At 42.6% G+C, this 24,996-nt stretch overlaps 3 protein-coding genes across 4 annotated transcripts; 1 reads left to right on the forward strand and 2 right to left on the reverse strand.

Moving 5' to 3' along the window:
• The first annotated feature begins 8,887 nt into the window (after positions 1–8,887).
• LOC122131984 (catechol O-methyltransferase domain-containing protein 1-like) lies at positions 8,888–12,943 on the forward strand. 2 transcript variants are annotated; one of them, XM_042706714.1, is made up of 8 exons: positions 8,888–8,973; positions 9,297–9,424; positions 9,985–10,115; positions 10,256–10,361; positions 10,633–10,751; positions 12,004–12,058; positions 12,162–12,295; positions 12,546–12,943. In XM_042706714.1, exons 3-8 carry the CDS (start codon positions 10,011–10,013, stop codon positions 12,696–12,698), a joined length of 672 nt encoding a protein of 223 aa, XP_042562648.1. In that variant the 5' UTR covers positions 8,888–8,973; positions 9,297–9,424; positions 9,985–10,010; the 3' UTR covers positions 12,699–12,943. The 2 variants fall into 2 exon arrangements, with proteins under 2 accessions (XP_042562648.1, XP_042562647.1); XM_042706713.1 differs by lacking the exons at positions 8,888–8,973; positions 9,297–9,424 and adding an exon at positions 9,547–9,813.
• Positions 12,944–13,069: 126 nt separating this feature from the next.
• LOC122131983 (voltage-dependent anion-selective channel protein 2) lies at positions 13,070–17,732 on the reverse strand. Its single transcript, XM_042706712.1, has 9 exons — positions 17,612–17,732; positions 16,231–16,303; positions 15,633–15,682; positions 15,317–15,469; positions 15,146–15,198; positions 14,606–14,833; positions 14,354–14,504; positions 14,192–14,249; positions 13,070–14,085 (listed from the first exon to the last, which is right to left on the reverse strand). The coding sequence occupies exons 2-9, from the start codon at positions 16,295–16,297 to the stop codon at positions 13,994–13,996; spliced, it is 852 nt and encodes a 283-aa protein (XP_042562646.1). The 5' UTR covers positions 16,298–16,303; positions 17,612–17,732; the 3' UTR covers positions 13,070–13,993.
• A 1,030-nt stretch (positions 17,733–18,762) lies between these two features.
• On the reverse strand, positions 18,763–24,889 carry LOC122131982 (sphingomyelin synthase-related protein 1-like). Its single transcript, XM_042706711.1, has 5 exons — positions 24,255–24,889; positions 23,498–23,593; positions 22,581–22,698; positions 21,626–21,776; positions 18,763–20,955 (listed from the first exon to the last, which is right to left on the reverse strand). The coding sequence occupies exons 1-5, from the start codon at positions 24,839–24,841 to the stop codon at positions 20,651–20,653; spliced, it is 1,257 nt and encodes a 418-aa protein (XP_042562645.1). The 5' UTR covers positions 24,842–24,889; the 3' UTR covers positions 18,763–20,650.
• Positions 24,890–24,996: the final 107 nt, after the last annotated feature.

The raw sequence follows: 24,996 nt of genomic DNA on the forward strand, positions 1-24,996 counted from the left end.
TCCAGACCACTGCTTTATGGTGGAAATTAAAATGTCAGTTCAAACGGGGGGCCGTAGGATTCATTATTTGGCCTAGGATTCAAAGTGATTCAACTTTCAAACATTGTCTGTTCGACTCTATTTCATGAATGTATCTCTGGCTTTTTTGCCAAAAGCTTTAAAAGCACAGACGCATCGGACTCTTACAGCTAAATCCAGTGTGCATTTCAGGATTCAAACATGCTCCTCCGTCTTCCCTGACAAACCAGTGCAACAGCATGGAAAATATATTATTCCACTTTCCCAACATCTTTGGAAGCAATGCAAGTCATTCCAAGATGACAGTGAATTCTCAATCCAGAACACATTGCCGAAGATGACCAAAAGTACGAGACTAAGTCGAGGAGAGCAAGTGCCAAAGGGAGAGAGAGGAAAGATATTAACCGAGAAATCACAGTCTCATCTCGGCCTTGTCGGCACATGGATCGCCATGTGTGGAATTCCAGTGCGTCACTTTGGCGAGATGGACGACCCCAGAATTAAACCCAGCGGAGTTAAACATAGTAGAGGAAGTGTCTCTCCAGCTCCTCTTAGCAGTGATGTATTGCGGCGGTCTGTCACGGACAGAGGCCGTAAAAACCTTTGAGCATGCAGAAATTTGTTTTACAAGCTGTGCTTCGCTCACCCACCCAGCCAGCTGCTCATAAATTCCTCTGCTGTGGGTACATGCAGTCTCTCTGTCAGATAAAAGGGCAAAGCTGCACAAGATGGACGCCTCACAGATCTCTCCGTCCATAGTCGAAAAACTTTTAACATATTTTAGCCTTGAGACATGCTCTTGCTTATTTGTGTTGAGTTTTGAGTTGTGTCGACGCAAAGCACCTCTTTTGACATAATTATCTGAATTATTATTAATTTATCATCATATTATATGACTGGTCCTTCATACCACATTTTACACAGCTTTGAAGCCTGTTCTTGCCTAGTTGTATTGGGTTAAGACACAAAGCACCTCTTTGACATTATTATTTGAATGATTATTAATATATCATCATCATATGATGCCTGGTCCTTCGTAGCCTGCGTAAGTGAGAACTAAGTCATCCTACAGAGTCGTTAAGAATACTTATAATAACTTAACGACTCTGTGAGAATGGTATCACGTATAGATCATTCTGGTGGCCTGATGGCCCAATTGGAAAAGATTTACAGTGCGGGCCCCAAATAACTGGTCTGACAGCAGCATAGCAACAGGAATCCCTCTGAGGCGAAGCACAGCTGGTGCACTAGATCTTCCAGAGGGTCGAGTAAATGGGTACATGTCTGACTCAGACGTACAACACAACCCTCCTGAAAGGGCATTGGGATTTTAATGTTTGCACGTGTAATGGCGCTGGTATGGAAACAGCCCCTTGCGCAAATGCTGACACAATGACAACAACAATGGCTGATGAACCAGGCCCCACTTGAAGGCATGTGTTTGTTTTTTTGTTCCCTGGGCTCTTTTCACGCTGTTTGTCTATCTGGCGCCATCTAGTGAGAACAGCATTAACAACGACTCACTATTAAAATTCTTGTTACAAAAAAAAAACCCACAATCTCCAAAAACAGAATCAATCCATCATTGTCTCCAATGAGAGTTTACTTAACATAAACATGGTAGAGCCTATGATTTAACATAGACATTTTTAAATATATCTATGCATTAACTGATGTGTGTAACCAACGACTGAAAAGGTCTTTGTAATGAGGCGTGTAATAACAGCACATATTCTCTGTTTAAAATGGCATCACGGAGCGTCTCGTTTTGGATATCCGTAGAAGTGGCAAGCGGTTTGGCTTGGGCTTGACTCTGTCTTCCACTTGACATTTATCATGGCTTAAGGCTAGAATCTAGTGCTCAGCTCACGCTCACAAGTAAAGGTCTCGTGTCCCGCTCTTGGTCCCCTCAGTGGATTTGGCCCTAGTTTTTCACCCACGCCCAGACGAATAACCGACAAAGTAATCTCAGTCGGAAGGGAGGGGGTAATAATGTCGCTGATTGTTATGGGTTAAGGGCAAGGCAATAGACGAATGATCAGATGGTGAAGCAGCAATGTTGTGAAATTACAGAATTAATGGGGTGCTTTCTGGTTTTTATTGATGGCGGTTTGTGACACCCTCTTTAAAGTATACAGCAATACTTCAAGCAGTCGTAATTGCTTATGAGACAAGAAGTCAATTGGTTGTACTGTTCTACAAAAGGATGCATCTGAGCGGAAGCTGCTTATTCGGTTTATTAGGTAAATATGTAACTTGTGTTTATACTGCTTCGGATAGGACAGTAGATTTAATGTGGACTTAAAGGGGCATATCCTTGGGGCTACGCACAACAGTCTGAGTTCAAAAAGGTGGATTTCCAGACAAAGATGGCACAAAAAAAGAATCAATAGAACGAGGGCAAACACAGCCAGTCATCACTAAATTGAAGTCTCCCAGAGCAAAATGAAGTGGCCTTGTGGGAAGTTAAAGAATTGTTAATCTTTATCGCCGACTTCGTAGATGGTTTATGGCACTTTGAACAGCAGTTCTGAGACAGAACATCCATACCTTCGCCGGGGGTGGGGGGGGTTACAGCTTTATTACGCTTTGTCTAAGAGCCCAGGGAGACTTAATTGAAAGGAGGAGACAGAACAGTCAATTGATTTAAGGGCGGGGGACGGAGGAGCAGGAGGGGGCGAGAACAGCATGTCATCATCTCGGAGACTACTTTACAGCACAGGGGGCCTGCCCTCCATTTTGATCTTCTGTTAAAGAAGAGACCGGCGACCAATTTGCACCACACCCCACCCCCCACCTCCAACCCCTCCACCCCCACCGACCATCTGACTCGCGCTTCACACCTGTGTAGAGGTCGTTGCCGTGGCGCCGGAGCCACGTGAGCGCTAGAGGTCACCAGAAGGACTCCGGCAGGCAGGCAGGCAGCGTCCGTCCGCCGCATGAGCTACGCTGACAGGACCCTGCCCTGGATTTATGGTCGCCGTGACGACCGGCTCCCTGCTTCCACTGATAAGGCCGCGGCATCCGCGGTAATGGCCATCCAGGGAGGCATAAGTCACCCAGGAAGGAGGCAACACCAGATCAATAGATCACTGCCGATTTCTCATAAGGCCCCAGAAGCCATTAGTGAAAGGGATGCCTTTGTTTGTCTAATGACAGATGCCCCTTTGAGGGTGAGGCGGGGGTAGTGAGGTATTAACGAGGGCCATAATGAACACATATTATGGGTCACTATGACGCCTCATCTAAATATTTGCCCTGACTGTTGAAAGCTCCATTTACCTTTACAGGTTAATACACTTTAGTGCTGTTGTCGTTTGGCTAAGAACGCTCAGTCAGACGGTTGCTCAGAGAAAACACAAGAACGCAGTGTTCCTGTACCTTAATTGATAGAGCCTGTCCCTGACCAAGGTCACGGGTTTCATTTCCCAGAACATCAACACATGTACTGATAAGAAGGCCGGTATACATTTCTTGTAATGTATGGCCCTATGGATAACGGTGTCAGCTTAATGAGAAAAAGTCTATATGGATTCAAAACATGAAATGTAACCACAAAGGAGTTAATTAATAGTCCGCGTCCGTGTGTGTGTGTGTGTGTGTGTGTGTGTGTGTGTGAGTGAGTGAGTGAGTGAGAGAGAGAGAGAGAGAGAGAGAGAGAGGAAGAGAGAGAGAGAGATGCCTTAATATTTAAGTAAATCTGAGCGGACCTAACTGAACTGGACTAGCTGTAGTGACCCAGGCTGGACAGAGAGAGTGGAGTCCATCTATAATGAAAGCCCTGTGAGCCACGCCAAGCCAATGGAGGGTTGGGGGGTGAGGGGCGGGGGGCGGGGGGGTCTGTGACTCGTCCGACAGCCCGCAGTGCAGTGCCCTCTGAGATGCATTAGTTCTAATCTTAAGAGCATTCAAACGCAATTACCCCGGCACATGTGACAACTCCAATCTAGGACAATCCCCCATTAAATTCTCAAGGCAAATGCATATTGTTGCCATCACTGCAAGACTGGCCTCTCAGGGCCAATAAGGGATAATTTGTTGTAACAGTGCATTACTGTACGGCGAAGACGAGGCACAGCCAGTGCAGGACTACAGCCGAATGCTCAATGTGCCGACGGAAGATGAGGGCATAAATTAGTGTATTAGGACGGCGGCACATGCGTTTTCACAATTAATACATTCCACCACATCGAGTTGTGATTTAATTATGAATTATGTAAATGGTTGCGATACATTATTCATACATCTATTAGCCGGAGAGAGAGAGAGAGAGAGAGAGAGAGAGAGAGAGAGAGAGGATGGGGGAAATGTACTTTTGTGGAATGGTCATGATTTCCTCTTAGGCTCCACCAAAACCACACAGGACAGGAGTGAAAAGGGAAACAGCTGTGATTGATCCAAACATGAAGGCAAATTGTGATCCAAACATCACAAATGGGATATTAGTGAAATGAAATGAATCCATTTCATTGCAAAGGCGCTTTTTGGACAATGATACCATATCTGGCAGAAGTATGCACAAACCTACCTTACAATACTCACTCATCGTTGCACAAGAAGCCATCTTAAATGTAATACAGTGTGCGTAAGACATGCATTGTACTTATGTTTGGTCTTGGAGGCAAGTCTAAATGAGAATATCTCCCAAGAGTAAAAAAAAAGGGCAATTCCCTTAGATATAATACTGTTCTCAGAGGGGTCTATACTTGAAGAAAAGAACACTTTCATCTGGTCGTCAAGAGAACTGCCTGATGAGGGCTGTTAGATCAGCCTGTCAGCTGGCGCTTTTGTGACTCAGTCAAATCACCCACTCAGCTGCCAGTCAAAGCGTGAGGCGCCCGCTGCCAAAGTCCAGCTGTCTGCTCGATGAGACAAGACGAAAACGGCAACGGATTGTATCTCTCCCTCGTGGAAGTAAGGAAGAAGACAGAAAGATCTAAATCTTCTTCTTTTTGTGGATGACGAATGAGACGCATGTCTCGTCTTAGCTCTAAAACAACTTATGTCATGGTTGCTTTTAAGTTTGAGAGAGGTTATAGTAACCTGTAAACACTCATAAGACGCAGGATGTACCCAGATGGCAGGTATTATTGTGATAGCGTTAGCATTGGTGGAGCATATTTGGAATGTACAGGAGTTGTAGTACAGTGGACACACGTGTGACATATGCCAGTGATGTTTACCTCAGCAGTAGGGGCTTCTACATGTCCAAAGTTGTGTAAAGAAGACAACATGTTGCAAAAGCTTTCCTCGGGCCTGCCTGGAGTAGGAACTCTTTCCTCTGGAGTTTTTTTTTTCATTTGTTGGTTATAATGCATCAGACCCCTGGATCCTCAAGATGCAGATGCCTATGAAAACATAGTATATGCAACACTGTTCAGCAGTTCAGGAACCACAGAAATATACCAGGACCAAACCTGTGGCCCCCTATACCTCAGAGGAACTACAGCACACATTCAAGACCATAGATAGAATGGATAGAAAGCCTGATAACAAAATGCCAAGTCTGCAGAGACTGAGGATATCAACGCAAGAACAGCTGCTGAGACATCTAGTGCAACTGAAGTGTGCTTCTTAAATGGGCTGAAGTTTCTCCTAGTTAAGTCTTTTCTTCCCTCTAGTGGCCATCTGTAGGTAATTACAGGCAACAGGGTTACTGGGGCTCCTAGGTATGGCCGAAATACATGACATTTACATTTACATTTACATTTAGTCATTTAGCAGACGCTTTTGTCCAAAGCGACGTACAAGGGAGAGAACAGTCAAGCTAAGAGCAATAAAAAAGCATGGTGTAACAATAAATACTACTTTACATGAGAATTAGAAAAACAACAACCTAGAAAAGAGGAAAAAGAAGTGCAGGAATGTAACTGCTGAAGTGCAAGTTAAGCGCTAGTCAGGTGCCAGTTAGGAGGGGAGGTGCTCTCTGAAGAGTTGGGTCTTCAAAAGCTTCTTGAAGGTAGAGAGGGACGCCCCTGCTCTGGTAGTACTAGGCACTATGACCCACAAAAGGAGTCAAAGTGTCTTTCTTGCCATATGTACCTTGTAAAGACCTTGTACCTAATTACCCTATACTAGGAAGAAGGGAGTCTCACATGAAAACATAAAGATCTGAACAAAAATGGTGGCACGATCATGAAAAAACAATATGTAATGGCATCAATGGAATATCATTTGTTATATTCTTTATTTTTATTTATATTATTATTTTCATGTGTAAAAGACATGGTTATCACAGCTATCAAGCAATATAATGTTGTCCACAGTCCAAACATGAACTTTCAGATCAACACCCCACCCTCCTTAATACTGCCTTTCCCAAGGACATAATGCTTGATCTTGACCTTAAGCTCATGTGTGTTTTGGCAGATGAAAGCAGATAGTGTATCATAATTTCCCAAGGACATAATGCTTGATCTTGACCTTAAGCTCATGTGTGTTTTGGCAGATGAAAGCAGATAGTGTATCATAATTAGATTAACTGGTGTGATGTTGTGTGTCGAAGAATATTACATGCTATGGTCTCTGATGCCTTCAATCTCCCTCTACCAACCATCATGTCTGCAGGCCTTGCCTGGAAAATCCCATGATGTCTCCTGTCCAGTATATGTCCTAAGGGGAGAGAAAATTAAAAATGGGAATTTTGTGTCGGTGACATGTTATCTAAGACAGGTCCAAATGTATGAATACAATTCTTCAGTTGAATCTTTTTACTGGAAGTAACAATGCATGTTCTCTTTTTTTCACTCCATGTCTGTTTGTTGTCTTATTTGTTTTGTCCATGTTGTTTGAAGTTTAGTGCATTTTTATTTTAATCATCCAGTCACTAGGAAATTACACACATTATGAGATTTCTAAATATTTGTCAGACTATACATTTCAATCTACTGCTTTCTTTCTTTGATATGCTTCTTTATTCGGATTCATATTAGAGCTTTATTTCTAGGATAATACTACATGGACTCAGTGTGGTGTATGCTTAAAGAATGGGTTGTAACATTAAACAGTTATACAACCATTGTGTGAATCATACAATTATTTAATTAAATTGCCTTTTGAACTGCTAGCTACAGTACAAGGGCTTCATAAGTGATCTTTTAATACACATAAATTGAGTGCTGAGTTGAGTTGAGTGTTGAGCAGCTGCCTTAAATAACATGTGACAGTGGTCAGTAATACCACAGTGGAAGAATTAACAGAAATCCGGGCACAATCTTTCATGGTTGTAGCCTTGTTAATGCCTGAAGCATTAATTCAGTTTAGTGTAATTCCTGACAATGCTGCCACCCATCCGCAAACGCCTGAAGGATCATAGACATACATATATATTATATATTATATATATATATATATGTCTATGTGAAGGACACCATACTCACAGTGTTCATGAGTTCATGGCTCTTCCTTGCAGCTGCTCTATTCTATCCATATGTGTAGTTAATTGGCCTTCATTAGCTTTTACAGTTTATTATTACAGACCACGTAATTGACAGATTATATTAGATAATAAGGATACTGTGCCTAATTAATAGTTAACACATACCAGATTAGATAATGTTGGTGAATATAGATTAAAATATGCAATAAACCAAAATCACATACTGTGCTTACTTACTACGGAATAAGTGAACAGTCACAATAACATCCATCTTGATGCTCATTGGCAGGTCATCCTACCTTTTCTTTTTGAAAGAATGTTTGAAAAGCTGACATCCACAGCATTTTGAAATGTATTTGCTGTGACTGTAAAAGGAATGACCACAAAGACAGACATTCTTTGAAAGGTCATGCTGTTGCCCATTGCAAATGATCATGTTCCTATCAGACTGTAGAGGTCACTGCCACTATGAAAGTGTATGATTCATGATGACACAGCAAAATTATGATGCATTGCTTAAAAATGATAAATGTGACAACACGTTACAAATTGTGTACATTGTATAAAATAAAGTTTGTAATTTTCTAGGTTCTCCTATGATTACTGGGATGTTTTCTCTGGCTGTCGCTTTGAAAAGGAGGGGGATATGTGACTAAAAGCCAAACAGATGATATGGGTGTTCTAGGCGCCAATCGCCACGGGTTGTCTGGTCAGAACAAATGATGTCAAAGTGCCGATGACAATGTAAGAACTGTATTTATTGACACACTCTCTCAAGCCATGAATGCCAGGATGAACATGAAGAGGATGAGGATGAACTGTGTGTTGAACCGTGATAGAGGATGAACATTGAACCGTGAATATTGAATAGAATGAACCGTTCTTTATTCTCAATGACGCAAGAACGGCAAGAACGAACGTGAATGTCTCTGATTGTGAAACGTCCGATGAACTTCTTGATGGTGACGCTCTCCCCCAACTTCTCTTGATCAACAAACTGGACAGAGGTGGGTCAGACTTATATAGGGGTTATGAAGGGAGCCTTGACACTGCGCTTGGGGTAACTAGAAACGTAGTACATTCCCTGTGCAAGTGCACCTCATGCACCCCACCCGATTGGGTGACCTCTCTGTGGTCCCCAAGTCTCGTGAGTGGCCTGCACAACGGGGTGCACAGCTGGATGGATGCCGCTGGTAGCTGCAGCCTTCTGAACACACTTTGTTCTCAATGTATTGGAAGGCATGTCTCTACAGATTTATGACAACACAAACACAAGGAGAACAGAATTACAAATGTGACATTCTACTGTGATGATTTAGGCGTAGGCTACTTATTAAAATATTTAGATTGACATGGCTTTGTCATTTGTCATGATGTTTTCCTGCCGTTTCAGTATTATCAGGACTGTTTGGCCACATGACTTTTTTCATCCTGAAATTCAAAATCGGTTAGTCACGCGTTAAATGTTTTCTGCTCCACCTCCCATCGGGGAGCCATTTTAACTGGAATCCTGCACTCATCACTTCACATAGGCAGGCTAACGGTCCAGCTTCTGGAGGATCACAAAGGACATTTGGGTGAGTGCATGACCTTATAATACAGCTTCTGTATCGTAGCCAAGACGAATGTGGAACCTCTACATTTAATATAGTCCTAAATTAGAACCTCTACATTTCATATAGTCGCAAATTAGCAAACAGCCAATTGTATGTAAGGATATAATGCAATATAATGATGTCAAGGGAGATACTAGTTTAAAAATCTTCAGAGGATTCGTTGTCATTCTCAGATGATGATAATAAAGATCCAAACTGTTACATTAGTGACATTAGTTCGCCTATTACTAATTCCTGGTAGGTGAAAACCTACTTGGCAGTAAAAAACCTTTCTGATTCTATAGAAATCAGTACATGGGGCGTTAACAGGTGGTTTGCTTGCACCGGATTGCTCACCCAGGCTACGATGAGATGAATGATGGCGTTTCGTTTCAAAAGGAAAATGAAGGGAACAAGGGTTAGTGAAAGCCAGGTAAATGTTCTGGTTTTGAGACAGCGATACCCAAATTGCGGGGTTGTAAAAGCCACAGTTGCTGGAGCACATGAGCAATCATGTGATGAACAGTAACGTATCTCTGACTATAGCTCGCAGGCTTTTACCACAAGCGCCCTAATATACGCGCCCCAATAAGGACAGTCGCTCTCTCTCATTGTGATCTAAACAAAAAATGGTTACAGCCACTTCAGGTGGACGGTAACGAAGTAGGAAACAAACTTCAGATGAAGTAGGTAACGAGTATATCGTATAGTCCTTGGTGTATGACTGCTAACCGGTAACAATGTCGCTTCAGAATGTCAATAAAGAAGCCTTGATTGGCTCTGCAGCACTCGGAGTTGTCTTTGTTGCGGGTTATTACATAGGTAAGGGTCAGTTAGCCTCCATTTGTGTGTTTCTGTACTTATGTCAACCTTAACTCACAAGCTTAGCTAATGAACCCTTTCTCTTAACCTGAAGCAAATATGTCGGACATTCTCATTCGTCACTGACGACCAGACTTATGCATGTTAATAACTCATATTCTTGTATCAAAGGCAAAAGAAGATCAAAATACACCAGTATGGATATTTTCAAGAGCCACAGTGGTGCAAAGGACAACCCATTGATGCAATATGTGCTCAATAATTCCCTGAGGGAGCACCCTGTCCTGAAAAAGCTGAGATTGGTAAAACTCACATTGACATAGGCCTGTCTACGTATGACAAATTCATGGGATTTCACAACTTTCTGACTGCATGAAGGTGAATGTAGAGATACCTATAACACACGTTGTTAAGCTTTTCATTTGCACGATGTACATTGCAGAGAACGATGGAACACTCCTTAAACTTCATCATGGTGGCTTGCGAGCAGTCACAGCTCATGGCGAACCTGGCAAGGCTAATAAAAGCTAAAAAAGCCATTGAGATTGGTGAGTAGCCTGAATACTTCCAAAGAATATTCCCCCCTTGGGCAGTTCTGTCAGGTTATGTCATTCACATATAAAACACAACATTAAAATTAGCAACAATTAATTTTGCACCTGTGCAATGTCATTGATCTTATGTGATTATACAAGCTTATAAGATAATGTGGCAGATCAGGACATAAACAGATTGCAAGTCATATAATATTGTGGTGTGTGTGTGTGTGTGTGTGTGTGTGTGTGTGTGTGTGTGTGTGTGTGCTCTCTCGGTATACAGGTGTGTACACTGGGTACAATGCCCTGAGCATCGCCCTTGCCCTACCTGACGACGGCCGACTGGTTGCCTGTGATGTCAGTGAGGAATTCACCAACCTTGGCAAGCCCTTCTGGAAGGAGGTGAGATTCAATCAGAACTGATATGGACAAGATCCTCTTAACCTGTCAACGGGAATAATTTACATTTTATCAATTTTGTATTTACACAATTATATTTCTAGAACCAACCTGGATGAAATGCTGCACCACACCTATGATATAAAACAGTAGCTGTTGTGAAAGTACTCAAGTAGTTGACAGTGAATTGTCATATATAAAATATATTTGTTGTGACATATTTAGGATCTAGGATGTAGTTGGATTGTTTGAATGGAAAGCTTGTAAGAATATAAGAATAATTGCTTGTGAAAGTCTCTACACAAACTCAAGTTACAGTGTTGCCCTTTGCTGTGTTTGCTTTGCAGTGGAATGCTTAACCACAGGTAACTGCCAAAGTTAAGGAAGCATGAGTTATGCATGAACATGGAATTGTCATCAATACTCTTGAAGTTTCGTTCGGAAACAATCAAGTTTGCTCTTGATCTCTCATCTGAACCATTGGCATTTGTTGCCAGGAGGTTTAAAGATAAAAGTCTCATGGGGCAAACTGAGTCACTCCTATTTGTTTCTTTTCAGGTTAACCATTAATCTGCTTGCTGAACCTAATGGATTTATTGCATAGGCTACAGGCTACATGGCTCTGTGCAAAAGCAAAAGCATGTAACTCACTAGATAGCATGGTGTGATAAGTCCATACCACTTCACAGTAACACCTCCGTGTCAGTGTTGAGAATGGAATGAAATGTATTAGGAAATCATAAGGACATTATTGAAAGTGCTGGTGACACTGCTAGTTTCTTCTACCATAAAGTACCAAGTACCATTCAGTAAAACAAACAAATTAATCTGGCGTGCCAAACAGTGTGCTTATTGCTGCCTTCATGGTTGGTGTTTCAAACTTACGTAGTCATAAATATTTAATTGCAAGATTGTTTAAGTGCTGTATGCCATAGATGACAAACAGGCTATTGTCGTGCCAAGGAAATCAAATCAGTATTCAATTCTAAAATGATATTTAGATCAGGCATTTTAGGAGGCAGCTAAAAGAAAGGGAGTAATATGATTATGGAATAAGATCCATGGAGACGCGTGGATGTCTGTCTTCCTTTACACTTTCTTGGGCTTTGATCAATCCACCATTTACAAAATCGAAATGTATGTTTGCCAACCATGTTTGCCAGTCCATCTTGCCTGTGTCACTAACCACATTTCCTGGAGTGCTTCACTGATTGCATCAGACTAATATCTGTTCTCTCTTGTACCACACCTCCAGGCTGGAGTTGAACAGAAAGTGGACCTGCGCTTACAACCTGCTTTGAAAACCCTTGGTAATGCTGACTAAAATCAATCAGTATCAAAATGATACTATCAAACAAATTGCGAAACCAAAATAGCCACTTAATGTTAAACACAATCTCTTCCTCTACATAGATGACCTTCTAGCAGCTGGAGAAGGAGAGACGTACGACTTCATCTTTATCGACGCAGATAAGGTCAACTATGACAACTACTACGAGAAATCTCTCCAGCTTCTGAGGAAAGGGGGCATCATAGCAATTGATAACGTGAGTTGCGTATACCGGAAATAATCTATTATGGCTATGATCATCCTCTTGTTTGCCTATGAACCTGTGATTGAACACGCTGCCAGTTCTCTAGTTGTGAACATCCGGGTGGTGATTAAGGTAATGTACCCTTGTCTGTTTAGTGTTCATATTCTTACCTCCTCTCGACCCTCTGCTATGACCTTGTCATGTTTCCATCTCTGTGGAGATTGATGATTTAATGTTTGCTGTGCGTGCTTCTTTTCGAAAGACGCTGTGGAGCGGTAAGGTCGTCAACCCCGCGGAGGATGACCTGGACACCAAGTGCATCGACAAGCTGAACAAGAAGCTCCACAGGGACGTTCGGATCAACGTCAGCTTGCTCACGGTGGGAGATGGACTAACTCTGGCCTTCAAGCTGTAAGCCATTTTACAAAGGGCAAGAAGACACCGCCATGTCCATGGGCAGTCAGACAGCTGTGTATTTGTAATATGGTTTATAGTGAGAGTTTTGATGTATGAGGTTTATCAGGGTTTCTATTGTGCCAATTATTGCAGGGTCTAACTGAGTTTATTATGAATTGTACAGGACATGTCATGGGTTCTGTTGCTAGTGTTTTTACACAGAAATGACTGAAACCCCTTCCCCAATACAATATTCTGAGGAGACAAGAGTGTCAAGTTGTTCCTTATCTTCTGCAACCGAACAGGTTAAATGATGGCTTTCAGTTTCTACTAAATCTATCCATTCAGTGGCCAACAACAATTTGTACATCACAGCATGCGCACCAAGTATCAAGTTGAAAGACTTTATTGTAAAGGTGGACACACACAAGGGGGGATTGCATGGTTTCCAAGCAACGTCCTTGTCGGCCATTTACACTGCAGTGGATGAGGGGAGAGGGAGGGCGAAGAGGAATGGGGTGGTGGATTTACTCAGTTATTCAATTTGGATAGCTCTCATTGATCACACTGAGACAAATCCATTTTGGCATTAATCATCACTTCATTTCAGTTTCCAACTGAAGATGAGGATCTGACCAAAGCTACTTCTACTTAAAAAGAAATAAATAAAGCCAAACCCAGCCTGACAAGACTGTATGGCTTGTGTATTGAAGTCCAATAGCATCTACATTAAGAGCCGGTCTTAAGGACCAGCAAAAAAAAAATAATGCTAACGTGTGCAAATGCCATTTTTTGGGGAACAGCATAATCTGAAAAGTAAGGTGTTTTGAAGAGTGCAGAGCAGCGGAGGTTTTTAATTCTACATTCAGAGAACATGATTACATTACGTTTATGACACACTCAAGTAAGATCAAGGGGCCATTCTCTTTCAGACCCCGGATGAACCCGCTGAACCAAAAAAAAAAAAAAAACTAAAACAAAGAACCAAACATGCAGAACATGTCCACGTTTTTGTCTTTTAGAAGATGTATTTCATTGTCATGGCAACTCAGTGTGGAAGTGAGGTGGACAATACAGCACATAAATAACAGGAGTGAACATGATGGAAGATTTTAGGAAAAAAAAATAAAAGAATAACTCAATGAGGTGTGGACTGTAGCTGTCAGGTATCCATCATATCACTGTGGTACGGAAGGTGTGAATATCATATAGCTTCATTTTTTTTTTCTTCCCTTTGATAACCCCTGCTGGTTAAGCCAGAAATACATAAGGCCAAATTCTTCCCATAATTCCTTTTTAAGTGGCAGGCAGCCGTTATGCTTCCAACTCCAGCCCCAGGCCCAGCTTGTGACCACCAGCATTGATGTTCTTCCCATCCATCAGGGCAGACAGGGTGAGCTTCACACCTGGAACACAGCATATGTAATGTTAGTGGGATACGACCACTGAAAATGAATAACTTACTACTATTGCAAAGGCAAACAGGAGACGAATGGGGGGGGTGTCCAATACCTGGCCTGAGTGTCTGGGTGTAGCCAACACCAACCAGGCTTGCGTTATTCACCTTAGCCTGCAAAGCAACACATAAACAAACCCAAATTATAGTCACACATATACAAGGAGAACACTGTGCCTGTACTGGCTATAAATAGGGATTCAATGTAAACTACTCACACTAAGAGAGGCACTGGAGTCCAGCTGGTACTTGGCAGCAATGCCAAAGCGTGTGCTGTTGTTTCCTGCAGTCCAGGCCAGATTGACAGCTGTCTCCAGCTTGTCGCTCACCTTCTGGTAGATGGAGCCGCCGAATTCAGCTCCATCATTCCTAACGAGCAACATCGAGGCATAGCAAGTCAGCTTTCAAACTGACACTAGAGTAAAACATGCAAGTTAACCTAGTGACCATTAATGGGGTTGTGGGCTTACACATTGGTGTGCAGCTGGAAGTCTCCAGTCTTGTAGCCGATGGCGAAGTTGTTCTGGGTCATTTTGGACTTGGCCGTGTCGAAGCTCATCTGGTACCCAGCGAGCCATCCCTCGTAGCCGACCACACCGGCTCCATGGATGGTAGGTCCGGCAAAGTCAAAGTCTACATCACAGCCGACATTGACGAACTCACGTTTGTAGGCGGTCTTGACCTTTCCGCTTTTCTTTCTGACAAATCCAAAATTAGATACAAGAGGTGAAAAACTTCACACGTGCTAAAAAAACGTCCTTTTAGAAGTCAGGGGTAACTAACCTTTACGCACATATGACATTTTACTCGGTTTTAATTGTGATCTGCCTAGGTAAACATCGGACCCCTTCCATTCAACCAATCTACTAGTCTGACATGTGGGTGCCAGACAGCCACACAAACGTATTTTTATGTGGTTTAAATTACATTTTCACAGTGCTTCAGCTCAGTGAACATTTCTATGCAAGAAACTGTTTGATAAATGTCAATAAGCCAACATGGAGTCTTACCCAGTATTCGGTGAGAAAGTTGTGTCAAAGGTAAGTTTGAGTCCTTTAGTAATCTATAAAAAACAAATAAATAAAAAAAGTGCAGTGAATATCCCACAATTCAAGAGACACACAATTCTTGTTCTTAAAAAAACATAATGTAAAACCATTTTGGGGGCTTCCACACTCTACCTGGTCTTCAACGGTGATCTCTGTTCCCAAAGTGTTGTCTGTGTTCCACTTCTCCGTAAAGGTCAGGCCATATTCTGACCACTTGTACTTGGTCTCCAGATTACCATTGACTTTGCTGGTATCAGTGTTCGATGAACCAGCGGTTTTGAATTCCTGAGAAGGGATGCATACATGAAGATGATCTATAGATATCGATGAACATATCCATATCCTTCCTCTTGTGGACCACAACACTGGATTTCAACACAGAACTCATACATTTCGTCCACTTATCTAGATGGATAAACAACTAAACATGACTGGATCACCAACATACCACTCCATTTGCAGACTTGGTCTTCACATCAAGCTTGACTATGCCAAACCCTGGGGGACAAAAGGGGCAATCATCTTTATGGTGCAATAAAGTGTACACACATCTTCAAAAGACAACATGGGGGGGGTTCAGGCTCTGGGCTCTGTAAAGCGCCTAGAGACAATTGTATTGTTATGGCGCTATATAAATAAAATTGAATCGAACATACCGCACCAGATAACATCTACTGTACATGCCTAAATCAACAATTCTACACCCACATATAACCAATGGTGATATTATTGAATGTATACAAACATACACACCTCAATATACAACTTGCCAACATTTGCCTGTGTGAACTCCACCCTTATAATTTGCAGTAACTACATTAGCAGTGAGAATGCAAAGTTCTTAGCTATGGAAAACTACTGCACTACAAGGCCATGCCATCTCCACCCACCCATTTACCAATCAGAGGTCAAATGCCCAAAACACACACAAGCTAGTTATATTATTGGTTAAAGGGAGGGCCCCCATTTGTCTTTACTCTGACATTTGCTGTCTGTGAAACATTTATTGTGACTTTGAAAACACAAACACTATTTCAAAGGCATACCATATCCTTTATTGAAGATGTCCTTGGCAGATTTGCCCAGATCACCATATGAGGGAGGAACAGCCATTTTGTCCTGCAATAGAAGGCTGAATATGAGCAAACAGCTTCCCAGTACATACAATTATGATCTAAAAATACAATTACACACTTAACACCACATCCTCAAGTAATTTTACTTGCCAAGAAGGCCCACAACACTATATTGGTTCAGTTACCAAAAAGTCAGATACCAACATAGTCATCTGATAAAACATTTATGCTGGATTTAACATAAATACTATAATTTAATGATCGATCCAGGTGAAGATCACTGACGTTTGAAAAGTGATGCGATCAACAAACGTAAGAGCAAAATCACGGTCAAAGATTCAACCAATGAAAATGTACGACAAAATAAATTGACCAGATCCACTCAGCGTCTCAACTTTGGCTGACGCTAGAGATGTCACGTCTGCACCCAGGTTGTCTCCTGTTCATTAAGACCCCGAGGACAGGTACAGCTGACTACACGTGAGGCTTTATTTCCCAATGGACAAGCTAACGTTAACTCTATTTTGACTGGTTAAGCATATCAAAGTGTCCTTGCTAAGTTGGTCAACTTGCCTCGAGTTTGCTTGACCCAGCACGCAACCAATTAGCTAACATTGAACTGACAGCAGAACTGGTAACCCTGGGCTGTAACGCCAAATCGAAAGCAAAACGTTCAGGTTTACACAAATCATTAACTGTCGTTATTGGCACCGCTGTATTCGCATGTCTCTGGCAAGTCTGACGTTAGTTTTTACCCAACATTAATGATTGTTTTAGCTAATAATTTCGCTCAGACTCCTTATTGCTAGCTAGCTGTCAATACCTACCTGACTAGCTAGCTAGCCACCACCCTCTAACCGATTATCACACCAGCATACTAATGAAGAGAGGTCAAACACTTTCGCCTTCATTCATTTGCAGTTTGACATCAACAACTTAGCTACATAGCTACAATGCTAAGGCTAGCTGGGCGTAAAAGTCACGACATTTGGTTGCCGGCACGGAAGCTTGCTGTCGTTCGCCATGCTATGTCAAAGCTAACTGTATATGGTGCAATGGTTGAGACGGATATATGTCCAGCTAGTTAGTGAGATAGCATTACTAGCTCAGGTATCGCATTGCGAAACTGGTGCGGCTCCTACCAAGCAGCTGCTGGACTGCTGGCTAGTTCAGTAACACTAGCTAGCTATGATAGCTAACGTTACCTACCCAACAACTCAGGAGGGCACGCCATGTTCTGGTAATATTTCACAAGTTGTACAATCAAGCTGGCTACATTGGCATACAAAGCGGGATTCGGGCAATCGTTAACAATTTGTCTCATATAACCTTTTAGAGATAGGTGTCTTACCGGAACAGATGAACAGCTAACGACACAAGGGTGTTAATTTTCCGGCTGTTACTGAGGCTGCAGTGCCACAGTACTTCACTCCAGCTGGAGGGCGATGTGAAGGAGACACTGCATCAGCAAGGCGAATGCTCGTAGCATTTTTAGGACCCTTGACTTATAGCTGTCCTTAATAAGCCTAACTGAAATGTCCCCTAACAATTGCAGATGGTGAAAATGTGTGCAAACAGTGGTGTTATGCCTTAATGTATAAACTTACTTTCCATTTTTCTGAAATTAGTATATTACAAATTGATGTATTTTAGTACTTTCACAAAGGTTTAACTTTTCCCCCCCCGGCATTTGCTAAAGGCATCTGTGAAAAAACTATCGTCAAGGTAACCATAAGGTAAATATTGGCTAGATCTGATGAGCTAGTGTCCCATCAGTTGTAATAGTTGTTGAAGTTTAGCTACCGAAGTTATCGAAAAACGTCATAATTATTATGCTTTATAAATCGTTAGTAACGCTAGAAATTATAATCAAGAATTATATTTATATTGGCTATGCCCAACTATCAATTCATTTTACGATTTATCAGCTCGCTAGTTCTCAAGTTAGTTATAGCTAGCATAAGAGTTACATCTAAGATATCGATATAGATGCCAATCAGACTGGACTTTTCGGTCAGGGGATGTGTACGGAAAACATGTCTGGCAGATAAACTACATTAACGGGTTGCTTGGGAAAATCTTCCACACGTACGCAATTAGCTGCTCAACATAAGTGTAACACGAAAAGACCTTGAAGTCACCACTTAAGCCTCATGAGGTTGTTAACCGTTGCCAGGAGTCACACTAAGCTAGCTGCCCTTAACAAGTCAGTGATTGCTTTCTTCGCTGCAGTCGCTTTAAGGAATCACTGCACTGCAGTTCGCTGCACTGAAATGCATATGTAGAAAAGTGTGGACACAGACCGTCCACTGGAAGACATCCAAAAATGTAACGTTAGGACAGTCCTGAGCCGATTGCCAGAATCCGCAGTAATCCAGCGCACTGTCATGCAGATGACAGTTAAATATGCACGTGTCATCTGGGCTGCGGCTTGGTGAAGGGGATTTTGGCCAGGCCTAGTGACAACAGTGGACAAAATTGCACCTGCAAGCACGCACAATATCAATTGTAAACTGTTTTAATAGTGTCAGACCGTTTTAATTTACAGAAAATATTCAACAGGCCTATTCAACAAACTAAGAACTAGCTGGGGTTAAACAAATTATTGCTAAGTCCTCATATGATTAGGTTGATCAAAACCATTTCAAAACAACTGCCATTTGTCTTAAACAAAATTAATTCAATTCAGCCATGGTATTTTAACAATTCCTAACGCAGGGCACATATGGCTACACCTGTAACAGGTTGACATTTTGTTGTGTAGATTGGTTTAACAAAGTAGCCATAATTTACAGTGTTATAAAGTGTTATGTGGCCATTTCTGCATAGAAAATGCTCCATTTACTTTTGTAGCTATTCCAGTGTTAGTTGGTACCTTCTGAATTAATGTTTAAATGTAGAAAACAATACCCTTTATCCTTTGACATACACATCAATAAATTAAGACAAACAGTTTCAAAGAGTCTAGGAAGGACAAACATTGCTGCAGTATTTTCATTTTTCTTTTTTCACAGGGACACGTGGTTGTCGTCATACTGCAAATTGCACCTGTAAATTGTAAACAAAAAAGGTACACCAACCCATACCTTTAACACGTGACATTACAATGCAGCAAATACAACGGCAAAAAAAAAAAACCCTCAAAACATTACCCAATAAACCTTTTTGTACACAATATACAACATCCAAACAAAATTGGCAAACAGGATGATCATTAAGACAAATATGTTCACCGTGTTCTCTCCATATTTTGGCGTCAATAGGCTTGATCATTGGGACAGTGTCCAGATCCTTTTCAAACAAAACATGATTTTGACAGCAACAGCAAGGCAAAACGACAACAGCACAAGTATAAGGGAATCTGACATTCTGCTTCACAAACACAGCAGCCATTTTTAAAAAAAAGAAAAGAAAAAAAAAAAACATACTTCTTTCATTTTTTTTTTAGCAAAAGCAGTCAATGACTGCTCAAATAGTATCAGGAGTTTGTTAAGGAATGCGAAAGCTCTGTGCGCAAGTTGGCAAATAAGAAGCACAATCTACTTCAGCATCTAAATAAAATATTTCTGTTAATGGAAACATTAGTCACATGGTTAGTAAATGACTGTCAATACTGTTTCATCAGAGTTCCAAATTAATGTATCTAGTTAATACAATTTTATGACAGGGTTTGACGGAATGCATCATAATAAAAAAAGGTACCATATCTTATGAATTCTTGTAACACAAAACTTTCCATTTATTTCTGTACATGTAATACTGTTCTCTGGTTTACTGAACATATGTTGACACAATAAAATGGCCATGCATGATGGCTTGACAAGTCTGTTTTCATAAACAGTCTCTCAATTGAAACCCTGTTTTATGTTTAATATCCTAAGGCTTTTCTGAGTCATCATTCATGATTGCGTCATTTTTCATCTGTCTAATGGCAAATTAGGTTCTGTGTTTTTCCTGTTTGTGTTGTATTTCGTTTAAAGAACGTGGCTATTTCTCTTTTTTCTTCCTAAAACCCTTGTGAGACTCAGATTTTCAAGCTTGCGGAGGAGCCGACAAATTTAGTTTAATCCCTTTTACCAGGTCCACCGCAGTGGGGTAACCACTCCAACTGCTGAGCCACCCAGCAGACCACAGGAGGAAATATGGCAGGGTTAGGCTATGTGCCAAAACAAATAATAATTATTGAAAAAATTAAAACATTAAGCAACTCTCTCCTCCCAAAAACAAAAGAAAATACAAAAGAAAGATATTGCAAACAATCTGGCAGCTCGAGACACTGACATGACACCTCAATCTCAGCATGTGCCCTTCTGAAGTCTCTTTCTCTCTCTCTCTCTCTCTCGCTCCTTTCCAGCAGCTTCTGTACCAGTTGGAGCCGCACAGACGAACTTTACCCGATTAATCTCCTTATGCATGTGGGCTTGGAGAAGGGCCAGCAGTACTCGTTGGGTACAGGCCCGTTGACGTTGCACTCGAAGAAGGAGAACATGGGGAACCAGATGCGGGCGCGCCGGCTCTGCTGGTAAGCGCGCGTGTTGGCCAGTGTGTGGTAGTACAGGAAGAGTCTGGTAGTGATGTAGAAGGCGATGAAGACGTCGATGGAGTAGTGCTCGTGCGCGGCCAGGATGAAGAAGATGCCAAACAGGTTGAGGACCCAGGAGAGGGTGTGGAGGAAATTCCAGTTCCTAGGAGTGTCTGTTGGGAAAACAGACAAAAGCATCAGACATCACGCATCGACTGTGGCTCAACCATCACCAGTGGAACGCAGTCTGAATAATAGCAGGTTTTGGCCAAACAACATTTAAGTATAGCCCTTCGCGGCAGTATCAGTTCTGCAGGTGATAGCTCCGCCAAAATCAAGTTAATACGGATGTTCTGCTTACTCTGCATACACTCAATCTGGAACAACGAGATCACGTATTTCTGGTCTAACGAGTAATGCAGGATTCGGAGCGCAAATGAGCCAAATGTTACATTTATGGCAACATAAAAAATTCATGGTCTGAGGCATCAAAGAGTCCAAAATCACATCTTGCGTACCATTAGGTACACAGGATAATACTGAAGGCCTTTTTTTTGAAGAAAACTTAGTTTTTGTTACATGTCTAACATGCTCATTTTGGACATATGATCTTTATAACTTGTTAGCGTTATTAGCATGCTTAATATTTCTGCACCAGACGTATTATAGACCAGTCCGTTTTTTGAAAGTAGATAAAGTGTTCACTAGCCTTGATTGACTTTACATAATCTCCAAACATTCAACAACGAGTGAAAAAAAGAAAAGAAACATTTTTACGACAAAAAAATTTGATTTTTTTTTTTTTTTTTTTGCGGCGCTGCTCAAAAGACGTAACCCACTCACATTCAGTGACAAAGAAGTTGAGCATGGTGATAACCACCGTGTGGCCGCTGAACATGTAGTCTCCACATGTGTGGACGCCTGTGAGGGACATTCCAAACCCACTCCAGATGGCTATGGCACGGTGCAGCTTGGCCCACATGTCACCATACATCTGAGGAAAAACAAAAACCAAAGAAAAGGAAAAAAGAAACATGAGTCCACAGACCATGCATAGAGGGTGTGGGGAAATGACTGATATGTAAATGTTTTTGTTTTTTTCCCTTGTGAATATTAGCCACTGCGTCCTTTTTAGTTACCAATATACAACCACACCATAATCATCCAGACGCTATGTTAATAGGAAGATTGGTACAGGGAGCTATTATAGAAGGTATCATTTATTCAGGACAGCATAACAATGTGCCTCAAAGTCTGTGCGACATCTACGACAATACGCATGTTCCACCTTAAACACTGGTATTTGATCAAAATACCAGTAGTGCCTGAAAAACCTGACGGGGAAATGTTCTGGGCACAGTCCCGAGTAGAAGCTGATCCTCACAATGACCAGAGCTGTGTCCTAAGCACACAAGCCTAGGATCCTTATGGACCCCCTCAAACCCATACACTTCAGCAAAGAGTTATTCACAGAAACTAGTTCTCATTGGGGTTCAATGTGACTTTGGCACTAGGTGACAGTTCCAAGTCTGAGGACTCACTGACATTGTGGATAAACGCTAATAAGCTATGTCTTAAAGATTTTCCTCCAAGACCAACCCCTCACTTTCGTATGCCACTGTGCTTTTAGCCAAACATTTTCAGTCCTATTTCACACTCACCTTTAAATTTAAAAAAAAAAATGTCAAATGCTGTTATTGCTATGATCGTTCACACCCAAAATTTAACTCAACATTTCACCATTGTTGTCTCCAGATGTAGACTGCAGTCTGCATGTCCACCGTAGCCTAAAGCCTACCTTTCCTGAGCACTGGAGATGTTGGCCCGGCACAGAGAGGGAGGTGACAAACATGGTGACACAGCGCAGCATGAACACTGTCCCCATCAGGCTACAGAGCCGCCGCAGGAGGATAGACCTAGAAAGAGAAACACCGCCATCAGCTGTCTCTGACCTCCTTTCAAAACCTCAGCTACAGATAGAATGGTCGCTGCGGTGATGGTGAGACTTCCTATCTCTAAAAGTATAGATGAACTCTGGATGCGGCGGATACAAACTTTCTAGGTGTAGGCCAACCAACCGCAAACTGACAGGCTATAACCTGCCCCTTAACTGCTGCTCTATGACCCTAGATAGATGGGCAGACCTGCACTTAGTTTCCATTAAGGGCCATTAGACATTATACAAGCTTCACACACAGGGCCATCCTCTTCAAGAGCATCAAGTTCCTGCATTCTTTATTAATATGGCTCACCACTAATACAATACTACGATAGAGTACAGGCCAATTCATTGTGGGATATCCCCTGGAGCAACTATATTTGTCGTACTTTTTATAGCCTTTCTTTGTAAGCCTCTTACGTTTGTGTAGTGAATACAGTGGAAGCTGCTTTCACAGTATTGGGTAAGACATCAGAGACCATGAAACACCAGTCAAAACAAAGCATACCTGCCCCAGAAAGGCATCGACTGGCCCATACTTCACATACACCTTTCAGCAACGTTTAATCTCCCATGGAAACAATCCCTCCTCTTATCAGTATGTACCGCATGTCATTCGTGGCTCCAAGGTCAGGGTTTCAGCCTGGTAGACCTGGAGAACAGGTATGCGTGTCTGTGCCTTCCGTGCAGTGAATTCATCTTTATGGATGAGGCGTATCCCAGCATCTGCTCAGTGATTTAAAGGGGCGATGATCCGCATTATTAGAGTGGCCTACCTGTGCCGGTGCAGAAGCAGAACCAACAGCCAAATGTTGCACAGGATCACCCCACACGCCTCGGCCATGGCAAAGGCCCACGGGATTCTCGGCACGCTAGGGAGAGAGACGAGGCCGACCGGGAGAGAGAGGGAGACAGAAAGACAAAAAAGAGAGAGAGAGAGGCCTTTAATCCTCTTAAGACCAGATGTTGTGCATTTAGATGTTTTTTCCATTCCTATCAGTAGTTTAACCTGACCTTGACCACTGCGTCATCCCCATCACTGCCCAAATATCTTACACAAGCTGGTGTGCATCAGTCATCAACATAAACATGATGGCAGACTCACCAGTTATGGCCTTAGCTCGAATGACTTCTTCATTCATGTTAAATGAATGGGGTCAGGGTTCAGAGACTGACAGCCATAACATGAAAATGAGGATCACATTAGGAGTGATTATGCAAAATCCCACAGGCAATGCAACATGGAGCCCTGACTTTCATTCTAAGCCAATAATAACCATGGGAGCAAAAGAATAGGCGTCACAGACCGCTAATTACACTGTGGTCACACAAGAGATTATGCAAGATGACATGGCATTTTCAACAGTGCTGCTGACTATGTAAAATGCAATAAAAGGTGTGACAAGATCACTTCAGATCACTCTAGCAGGCGTGTTTGCCTTGTCAACTACACTAGCTGAGAGTCACATCAACACTACAGAATGACAAGTGCGGTCTTCTAACGTAGGTGTTTCTATGACAGGCGAACCTCACCTGTCCAGGAAGATGTCAGGCAGGGGAGGGTAGGTGCGCATGTCAGGCACCCGCTCGTGCACGATCACCATGACGAAGGAGGTGAACCCGAACACCACCATCACGTACATCGAGCTCACTATGGTCTTCCAGTACTCCGGGTCCAGCCGCCGGCCCTGCTGCTTGTGTTTGCCGTTGCTGTACTGGTAACACTGGTGGTACTGGTGATCCGCACCGCCGCCGTTGCTCGGCGAGCCTTCATAATCGCGCCCAGAGTCTCCGTTGCAGAGCCAGTCACTGCCGCCGCCGCCGCCGCCGCCGCCCTGCAGGGAGTGTCCGTCGCAGGTGAGTCCCAGCTCCTCCAGCACGTCGACGTGCTGCTTCTGCAGGCGCCGCAGCGACACCATGAGCCGCTTGATGTCGCCCAGCACCTGCAGCTCCAGCGGCGGCGAGCGCAGGTCGTACTCGCTCAGCGCCATCAGGCTCAGGCCGTCCAGCCGGTGCTTGTTGCACAGCAGGTCCACGTAGTCGCAGAAGCCCTCCTCGCGCAGCCAGCGTGCCACGTGCTTCGTCGTCCATCGGCGGATGCTCGGCTGCGAGCCGGCCATGTCGCCTTCGCTCCGACTACACAGGGCAGGGGAGGGGGAGAGAGAGAGAGACAGTGATCAATGTGAACAGTAATTTACTGCTGGAGTTCAGCTGGTAGACACAGACAACGACAACAGCGCGGACAGTTATTTACTGTGGATGTTCCACTGGCAGA

Source organism: Clupea harengus, unplaced genomic scaffold (assembly GCF_900700415.2).
Source record: "Clupea harengus unplaced genomic scaffold, Ch_v2.0.2, whole genome shotgun sequence".
Classification (NCBI taxonomy): Eukaryota; Metazoa; Chordata; class Actinopteri; order Clupeiformes; family Clupeidae; genus Clupea; species Clupea harengus.